Source organism: Phyllopteryx taeniolatus, chromosome 10 (assembly GCF_024500385.1).
Source record: "Phyllopteryx taeniolatus isolate TA_2022b chromosome 10, UOR_Ptae_1.2, whole genome shotgun sequence".
NCBI lineage: Eukaryota > Metazoa > Chordata > Actinopteri > Syngnathiformes > Syngnathidae > Phyllopteryx > Phyllopteryx taeniolatus.
The window spans coordinates 1,492,712-1,503,145 of record NC_084511.1 but is presented as its reverse complement, the minus strand read 5'-3'; the positions used below and the strand labels follow the sequence as shown (position 1 = coordinate 1,503,145).

The 10,434-nt window shown below is 41.4% G+C and overlaps 1 protein-coding gene across 5 annotated transcripts in view; it reads right to left on the bottom strand.

The window, feature by feature from the left end:
• Nucleotides 1–339: 339 nt before the first annotated feature.
• The window catches only part of pigg (phosphatidylinositol glycan anchor biosynthesis class G (EMM blood group)), a 67,452-nt gene continuing 57,357 nt past the window's right edge, over nucleotides 340–10,434 (bottom strand). For 2 of the 5 annotated variants that reach the window (XM_061786863.1, XM_061786858.1), the window contains 2 exons: nucleotides 7,777–8,015; nucleotides 2,747–7,698 (listed from right to left, as the gene is read on the bottom strand). In XM_061786863.1, coding sequence (XP_061642847.1) covers nucleotides 7,793–8,015 — 223 coding nt within the window. In that variant the 3' untranslated portion in view covers nucleotides 2,747–7,698; nucleotides 7,777–7,792. Of the gene's footprint in view, nucleotides 1,287–1,757; nucleotides 7,699–7,776; nucleotides 8,016–10,434 lie in introns of those variants that run through there. The other 3 variants (XM_061786861.1, XM_061786860.1, XM_061786859.1) reach the window with 3 other exon arrangements.

Below are 10,434 nucleotides of genomic sequence, written 5' to 3'. Positions count from 1 at the left end.
AATCGTCTCGGAAGACAGTCAAGGCCGCCGATTGTAAATGTTAAATCCTCGCGTGTGTGTGGTCAACACGCCGCCGCAAACCCTTGCGGTTGTGATGGGAAACAGAGCGATAGCCAATTAGGAAGTGACCTGAAGCTCGCGCTTTTGCCGGACAACAACAGAGGAGCAACGGTTGCGTTGAGTGTTCGTACAACGGGTCTCGCAAGTCATTCACCAAATGGCATGGAGTAGCATTTACATTCGCAACGCAGTTACCAGAAAAGCTCATATTTAGCTTAGTTGGTCATCTGGAGTACACCGCACACTACAAAAGAGTGTTAGAAGGAAGAAAGAAAGAAAGAAAGAACCAATCACTTTATAAACTGATTCAGTTCAGTACGTTCACTAAAAAGATGATTTCTGTTGAACGAAACAACACTACTTTGCACGTGTTTTCAGTCACTTACCGTTACAAATAGTTCATGAATTTAGAAACAAATCATGACAATGACTTTGCAGGAACTGACTATTATTTGCTAGACCTGCACAAAAGTCTGTTTTGAAGTCAAATGAGAAACATAAAAAAAGAATCAAAAATAAAAAAAACTGGTGCTTGAGCAGCACCCAGTGGCTATGTGTGCACATGCCTGGTTCCGTGGCACCTTGGTTTGGAGTCGCTGCCCTGCAAAAAATAACATTTACATCTGACAATCAAGAGAAAACCTCTCACACACACACGAAACAAAAAAATCACTTACGCGTAAATACAAATACACGAACACCTCTCACATACACCACAAAAACAATAATAAAAGATCGCACACACTCAACTCAACAATTCATATAGCGAGTTCACAACAGCCACACCTGTAACAATGCACTGCGCACAAAAGATAAAAGAATCATTATAATCACAATCAATGACAATAAATCACCTCAGAAAATCATTCATGTGAGGGGAGGGTTTTAGAAAATCATTCATGTGAGGGGAGGGTTTTTTTTCATGCATGTGAGAGGCTGTTCATGCAGCACTGTTTGTATGAACGCGTGATTCTTTTTATGGAAATGCATCTTCTAGCCCAGCTAATGCGGCTTGGTTCTAGCTCACTTCAGTGATTATTTAACAGGTTTTGCTTCACCTCGTTCGTGGCAAAAAAAGGAGCTCAGGGTTCATCTGTCAGTAGCAAAGGGAACAGCTTGGAACCTCCTCGGCGAGCCGGAGCGATCATCGTGTTCTTTGTGAGGTCATTCAACTTGATTATCTGCTGGCAGGGCAACACCTCCGCAGACGGTCTCCGCAGGCATCCCTCAAAGACGAAAACAAAATGGAGTTCTTTGTGCAGTTTTGCCATTTTGGGAAGTCACTCTGAATAGACATTTTTGTAAAGTTGGTAATATAGTTCACTCGTTGATCAAATGGGAAAACTTTAAAATTCCTTACATCTTTTTAATTACATCATTGCTGTCGCATATTTACAACGTACTAGATCAATGTTATTCTGGATGATTTTCTTTTTCATAAGAGTGTCCATTCATTTTCAAGATGCATTGTGGGCACTATACAGGGAATAACCTACATATAGTGACAGCACATTGGAACTATATACACGGTGTTCCAAATGATCGTGCAAATGGTATTTTTCTCTGATTTCCCGAAAATTGTCAGTGCAAATCACAGTCAGCATGTTCTTTTTTTTTTTTTTTTCAAGTTATCAATTATTAGAGCATCACTGGAATGTTTTGGAACAACTCTCCCAAAAACTTTTTTCTTAAATAAGTTAAATAAACATAAAATTCACTGTTCGAAATGATTATGCACAACATAGTTTCAAGACATTTGATATAGTTAGTTATATACTTAGGAACCTACTTTATGAGGCTAAACAACAACTTAATAGCATATAAAAAAAAAAGAACAGAGTTTCTACTACGACAGCTAAGAAACTCATTTTGAGCACAATAATCAGGAAACTTTTTCACAAACCAACTTCAACGTAACAAAGTAAAAACTAATCACGAATATACAAGATGAGGGAGGATAAGCGGCAAAGAAAATGGATGCACGGACCACAGGATATTCATGATATATTCTACAACTACGACAGTAGCTTATATTTATCTGACAATAAACTGAATAAAAATGATATTGAAACTTTGATCAATAACCTAAACATCCCTCAATTTTCTTCCCTCACAGAATTGCGTAAGGCCTTAAACAATATGCCAGCAGGTCGAGCTTCAGGCAATGATGGATTTCCCAATGAGTTTTATAAACATTTCTGGTCTATAGTAGAACCACAACAGACATCTACTTCTGTTTCGAGCAGACGGTACAGACCCGATGCGCGCAGAATTTGCCATATAGTCACACATGGTGTCAGACATCGGGACAAACCACCCATTTTACCGGCAGGTGGACCCCACAAAAAATGCTGGACAAAGGCATCAAGGGCCAGAAAAACCATAATGCAATAATGGATAGAATAAAATTCCAAAGAAATTATGATTCAACACAAAACCCTATTATGCTCAGCATCAATGGTCAGGTAATTGGACAAACACAACATTCATATTTAGTGAGAGGAGCGGGGATGTTTCTGGAAGAGATCCACATCAGTGTATTTGAGGAAGAACAAACCGCTAACAACCAATCAAGTTCCGGGGCTGTCGCAAACCCGCCCGTCGTACAAATACTTAACAACCCAGGATTTGAAAATATGCCCATCATCTCTGCCTTGTCCACAGTAACTCCAAACAAGAATGTGGACAGGATCAACTTTGTTTATTAGCATTCGCAAAGAGCAGTACACTTAACCAGTGATGCCATTGAAGGCTTAACTGAACAGGACTTAGCTCAAATAAACGAGGTGCGTCATTCAGTGAACCTGCACTCTGGTGTACAGTTGATTGAATGAACCCTGAGACTCAGCATTCTTATGGGGTCTTATTTTTTCCCCTCTTTTTGGACAAAGAAAACAAACGCGCCTAGACGCTTGAAGGTTCCATGATCTATTGAACATTTTATTACGTCCTTAACAGAACCCAAGTCATCACTTCAGTTTTTAACCTCATTTTCTCAATTAGCAGAATATGCTATCAATTGGTCAAAATCAACAATACTCCCATCAGGGGTCTCGTTTGATGGCCGTTCTGCGTCATACATGGACAAGAACTAGCAGGGGCGCAAAAGTACGATCAATCCGTGTCTTCGGACGCATTGCTTCGTAGTCTGCCGTGGTGCTGGAAATGTTTAATACTGGGCGCCAATCAGAAATGCACTCATGACATAAAAACAGTAATTTACAGTTCATCCAGTTCAAAGTAGTCCATAGATCACACGTTACGCAATATAGTATGCATAACAAAGGCTATTCAAAATCAATTGAGCGTGTTCAGGTATCCTTGCTCCTCTATTTGGGACTTGTTGGGGCGCTTCGGTTGGACTGGGGGACTGCCCCGGGTCCTGGGGAGTGGGTGGCGTCCCCCGCAGGATGGGCTCGCTGGCTTGGCTCCCATTGTGGGTGTGCCGGCTCTTAACCCTAATTTTAGCAAACGCGAAAAAAACATTATTTTAACTGGTAGGATAAACAAGCCACCAACATCAACCAATGGCAAAATCTTGTCAGACAAGACTGACAGACTGTTCTGTCCCCGTTTGTTCCCTAAAACCCTTTTCTGCCCGGCTGAATTTTCAAAAAACAGAATTATTAAAACATTTTAAAAAAATAATCAGAGGGAGTATTTCAGACTCCCCTGTTGCACAGAAAAAACTGTTCCAGCACAAAACAGATACAGATCCACCAATCTGAAAGGCTATGCAGCGGAACAGGACAGTTTAAAAATAAAATTAAAAAATAAATAAATTACATGTCATCCATTGTTTAATCTCAATTGAGACACAACTTCAGATTACAGCAATCGCATGGGTTAGTTTATTTTATATTTGTGTATGATATCCCCAAGAGGGCTGAGTACCCATCCCTGTGGGACTCCGCATGTTAACATTGTAATACTCAGTCACATTACAATGGATTACATGGTGCGTCGTTTCTGAGAGAGAAGAGAGACAATTCGGCATGTGTGTACCCTGAAGTGGCCAGGAAGTTGACTAGTCGGGAAGAAACTGTGAGCTAAACACTATGTGTCATCTATCCTGTGGGGAAGACAGCAGACGGCCTCCAACCAAGATAATTCACTGGGCGACACTAATCACCAACGAGAAACATGCATTAGAATGTTTTTTTAAAAGCGAAGTCTTGAAATTTGCCAGCAACAGTCACACAACCTTACTTTATGGAAAGTCATTTATTCTATTATTGAAGAACATAATGCATCAATTGGTAGGAAAATATTTCCATGAAAACCCACCTGGCACTGTTAATTCGACATTTGCTTCGGAACGTCACAGACATGACAAAATACAGAAGTCATTCACATTAAGGAGGTTAAGGAGGATCACCAGAGCTTACATACGGTGTGTACGGAAAGTATTCAGACCCCTTAAAATGTTCACTCTGTTATATTGCAGCCATTTGCTAAAATCATTTAAGTTCATTTTTTCCCTTATTAATGTACACACAGCACTCCATATTAACAGAAAAAAACAGAATTGTTAAAATTTTTGCAGATTTATGAAAAAAGAAAAACTGAAATATCACACAGCCGTAAGTATTCAGACCCTTTGCTCAGTATTTAGTAGAAGCACCCTTTTGAGCTAATACAGCCACGAGTCTTTTTGGGAATGATGCAACAAGTTTTTCACAGCTGGATTTCTGAATACTCTCCAGTTCTGTCAGGTTGGATGATGAACGTTGGTGGACAGCCAATTTCAGGTCTCTCCAGAGATGCTCAATTGGGTTTAAGTCAGGGCTCTGGCTGGGCATTTCACGAAGAGTCACGGAGTTGTTCTGAAGCCACTCCTTCGGTATTTTAGCTGTGTGCTTTGGGTCATTAACCTTCGGCCCAGTCTGAGGTTTTGAGCACTCTGGAGAAGGTTTTCGTCCAGGATATCTCTGTACTTGGCCGCATTCATCTTACCTTCGATTGCAGTCGTCCTGTCCCTGCAGCTGAAAATCACCCCCATAGCATGATGCTGCCACCACCATCCTTCACTGTTGGGTCTTTATTGGACAGGTGATGAGCAGGGCCTGGTTCTCTCCACACATGCCGCTTAGAATTAAGGCCAAAAAGTTCTATCTTGGTCTCATCAGACCAGAGAATCATATTCCTCACCATCTTGGAGTCCTTCACGTGTTTTTTAGCAAACTCCATGCAGGCTTTCATGTGTCTTGCACTGACGAGAGGCTTCCGTCGGGCCACTCTGCCATAAAGCTCCGACTGGTGGAGGGCTGCAGTGATGGTTGACTTTCTAGAACGTTCTCCCATCTCCCGTCTGCATCTCTGGAGCTCAGCCACAGTGATCTTTTGGTTCTTCTTTACCTCTCTAACCAAGGCTCTTCTCCCCCGTTTGCTCAGTTTGGCCGGACGGCCAGCTCAAGGAAGGGTTTTGATCGTCCCAAACATCTTCCATTTAAGGATTCTGGAGGCCACCGTGTTCTTAGGAACCTTAAGTTATATTTTTGCATTGGTCAGATCAGTGCCTTGCCACAATTCTCTCTCTGAGCTCTTCAGGCAGTTCCTTTGACCTCATGATTCTCATTTGCTCTGACATGCACTGTGAGCTGTAAGGTCCTATATAGACAGGGGTGTGGCTTCCCTAATCAAGCTCCTTCAACTTCCGTTGACTTTCCTTTGGGTTTGAAGGAGCCAATCAGTATAATCAAACACAGCTGGACTCCAATGAAGGTGTAGAACCATCTCAATGATGAAAACAAATGAAATGATTTTAACAACAAAGAGTGAAAAATTTAAGGGGGTCTGATAACTTTCCGTACCCACTGTACACGCCAACAAAATAGGTTGAATAATTACGACAAAATCCACCAACAAACCACAACATTAGGACTATTTGTCTAATACAACAGTTGTATACTCTTAGAAAGTCTCAGTAAAAACAAAACAAAGGTTATTACTTGCATATGGAACAGTGAAGTTCTCCACTGCAGAAAACTACAATCAATAAGAATTTAAAAAAACATTTTAAATGAATAAATCTTTTTCAATTAATTCAATCATGCGTATGCACCTAAAATTGTATACACTACAAAACCAACACAGAGCTAATTAATTCAGGTTGTGTGTCTAATGCGATTATTAAAAGCTTTTTGTTTAATAATAATAATAATAATACATTAAACACATAGCGCTTCTCAAGACACTCAAAGACGCTTTACACTAATCTGATGACAAAAACGGTAAGGTGAGTGAGCAGGAAGCCCGGGTGCTGGTGTCGACGACGCTGTCCACCATGGTGGGACCAATGTGAACTTCAGGGATGATTCAACTGAATGAGGACACACTTAAATGATTCTGTGAAAAAGGAGCTGAATGATTCGGCGAATGAATCTTTTGATCAAACCGATTCAGTACAAAGAAATGTCGCGCCCATCACTAGTTTGCAAATATCAAAAACGTTTGACAACTTATAAGAACTGCTCTTCCCCATCACAACAAACGAAACGATTAAGTCATACTTTTTATGGTCAGCATTGACAGGTTGAATTAACGGAAGCCCCTGGTGATGCTCTCACCAAAACGGTGCCCAATTAATGAGTGACATTCTTGACAATTGATATATCATTAGCCTAATAGCATAATTGCCCCAGTCATTTTAGAACACTTTCGGGAAACCAAAATAAATAAATAAATACAAATTCAACAAGCAACAAGTCTGGTTGCAGATTACCATGCCCTGCCCTGGATGACTGAGAATTTAAACTGACAAAGAAAAAAACAATTATTAGTAAACAACAACATAGTATTATTTATTGACATCGTGAAAGGAAGTTAAAAATGACTTGGGCAATTATGCTATTCGGCTGACGATATGTAGAATTGTACAGCATCACACTAAAAGCAGTTTCTAATATTTTGGTAACCTCATTTAGCTACATGACAAAATCAAAACATATATATATATATATATATATATATATAAAAAGCTCTTAATATGATGCAGTGCTATTCTACACCACACGTTGAATAAAGTCCTCTCTGACTGTTTCAAAGCTGAGCATTATAATTCTAATCTTTCATTAGATGGTGCAAGTAGTGAATATGTTGTGACTGGTTCATGCATGTTTTTATAGTTAAGCCCTCTGAAGAAAAGATATGCATACAACAAACAACTGAAACATGTTGTATTAAGGGATTTAAAAAAACCACCACCACCACCATCTTCATAATATGTTCCACTGTCCAACATGATTCATAGCCTTTCTACAGACAGGCAAATCAAACATGATAAATGAATTGTTGATTTGAACATTTTAGATTTTGCTCCGTGCCAGAATCCTTTCAAATGGTGCACTTCCTCAAAAACTGTGCAATAGGATCACAAATGCAATTCATGATGATCGTTAATCATAATGATGATGATAATAGTGGGTGAAAAAAAGGAGCCACTATGCTGTACAACAACTTTAAAATAATATAAGTACTGTACTTTCTTCTACTTCCTCTCAAATATAAAGCTGGATTTAAAGTAACTTGTTGAGCTCTCGGCCAACTTCCGTTGAGTTTCCTTCGGGTTTGAAGGAGCCAAACATCAATTACTGTCCAGTACAGTTGAGCAGCCTTCTTCTTGGGAGTCCCTGAGATCTTGAAATCGTCAAAAACCATTTTCAGATAATTAGACAATTTTAATTTGGCTCAGAAAGTAAGCGCAAACTCTCTTACTTGCCATGAACATGCCCTAAGATGAGGCAGAGGTGTGGCTTTGCTCCACAGTGTTGAAGATGAGGCAGACGCCGGCCGTGAGCAGTAGGTGCATGGCCTCGTAGAGTAATTTGGGAGAGAAGACGCTCCATATGAAGAGATGGTAGCGCAGGACAGTCACCAGAACAATGTAGGCCGCGACCGGCACCGACCTGAGCACAGCCAAACAGTAACACCCGTGGCCGACTGCAACAGGACTCCTGCGGAGGAAAGTGCATCATCAGAGGAGGCAACGCTGAAGTCAACACCACAATTGGGTTACAATGTTTTTAATAAAGAAAAATAACACTATTTTAAAGCACCAGCTCGAGTTGGTCGTTTACAGTGGGCATCTTCGGCATCTGAATCACCTTTTTTGGTAGATGTATACAATACAACGAAATGGTTAACTACAATAATTGTTACAACGGCATTGTGAAGTCTGAGGACTACAAAACAGGTCTTTGGAGTCTGGAACATGCTATTTTTGGTACAGTAAAAAGTTCTTGTCAAGCCGCTGGCCTTTGGCAATAGATTTGTAATAAGGAAGCACACCAATGCCTTGCAGCTCATGAAAGCGACTCGCCTATGATGAGTACTGTTCGTCAACAATGTCACCATGACCAAGCACACTGGTGTGGTAAGCTTGGATAAAATGTGAAACTTTCAAACATATTAAAGCTTTTTAAAAAAAAAAAAAAAAAAAAAAGTGCTTCAACATAACGGACATTCGGCTATATTGGACGAGCCCACGCCCCTACTCGTCCGTTCTATCGAGGCGCCACGCTACAATAAAATAAGTACAAAAAAAGATAGGAATAGTACCGAAATAAAATAGTGCAACGCACATAAAACTAGTAAACCGAATATGAGAGTGTAAAGAGTTATTGCACGTTAGATGCACTTTCATTTTTGTCATATTCAGTGGGAGGTTGTTTTCTGAAAACCATGCTGTCAGTCTGTTGATCTCATCTCTCTTTTTTTTGTTGTTGTCCTGTCTGGCTGTTCAGTCAAGCAGAATGGAGGTTCTGTATCCCTTTTATGCCGGAACAGTGGAGTTTTTAAGCTTCCGCTGTGGTATATTGGTACTTGTATTATAATTGATTGTTTATTGAGAATGAGTCTATCAGTCGAACAGAACAAAGTTTCTAGAGGGGAGAGAGAAACAAAGACCAAAGACAAAGCACTAATTGTAAACAGGGTGAGAGAAGTAAGTCATTACATTATCGACAACAATGAAACATTAAATATGAGTGTTGCATGGGGCTGTAGTGCTACACCCTGTGAGGGAAGGACAGGACAGGATAGAACAGGACAAGGACAGGAGAAGAAGCATGCAGGACAAGGGTCGTGAACCCGGCTGTACAACTGAAGTTGGTGCACTGCTGTTTGGTGCATAGGCACAAACAAAAGTCAGGACCCGTCCCCCCACCCGAAGGCGGAGGGAGGCTACTCTCTCGTCCACCGGGGTGAACACCAACGTACAGGCGCTGAGCCGGGGGTGGGGGGGGGGCAATAAGTATACCCACACCTGCGCCTCTCACCGTGGGCAACTCCAGAGTGAAAGAGAGTCCAACCCCTCTCGAGAGGACTGGTACCAGAGCCCAAGCTGTGTGTGGAGGCTAGTCCGACTATATCTAGTCGGAACTTATCGACATCACACACCAGCTCGGGCTCTTTCCCTGCCAGAGAGGTGACATTCCACGTCCCTAGAGCCAGCTTCTGTAGCCAAGGTCCCCGCCTTCGGCCACCGCCCAGCTCGCACTGCACCCGACTTCTATGGCCCCTCCCACAGGTGGTGAGCCCATGGGTGCAGGCCCGGCCACCACTGCTACCATCATGAGTTACATCATCAATCAAGACTAGCGAGCCCGTTACAGAAGCAGCCATGCAAGCCCAAGCCATGACATTACCTCCACCATGCTTCACAGAGGAGCTTGTATGTTTGGGATCATAAGCAGATCCTTTCTTTCTCCATACTTTGGCCGTTCCATCACTTTGGAAGAGGTTAATCTTGGTCTCATCAGTCCATAAAACTTTGTTCCGAAACGTTTGTGGCTCATCTCTGTACTTCGTCGCAAAATCCAATCTGGCCTTCTGATTATTTTTGCTGATGAGTGGTTTGCAACGTGGTATGGCTTATATATTTCTTCTCACAAAGTTTTTTTCAAACAGTGGGTTGTGATACCTTCACCCCTGCCCTGTGGAGGTTGGCAGTGATGTCACTGTTGTCTTTGGGTGTTTCTTCACAGCTCTCACAATGTTTCTGTCATCAACTGTAGTTGATACCCTTGGCCGACCCGTTCGATGTGTGTTGCTCAGTACACCAGTAGTTTGTTTCTTTTTCAGGACATTCCAAATTGTTGTATTGGCTATGCCCAATGTTTGTACAATAGCTCTGATTGATTTTCCCTCTTCTCTCAGCTTCAAAATGGTTTGATTTTCACCCGTAGACAGCTCTCTGGTCTTCATGTTTGCTTAACAGCAAATGCAGTTTTCACAGGTGAAACCCAAAGCTAAAAACAAGCACAATCAATTTATGCAATCAATCTAAAAGGCAACACCTGAGCAACTAGAAACACCCATTAATCACATGCTCCAATACTATTGCCCACTTGAAAAGTGGATTGGTTCAAACAA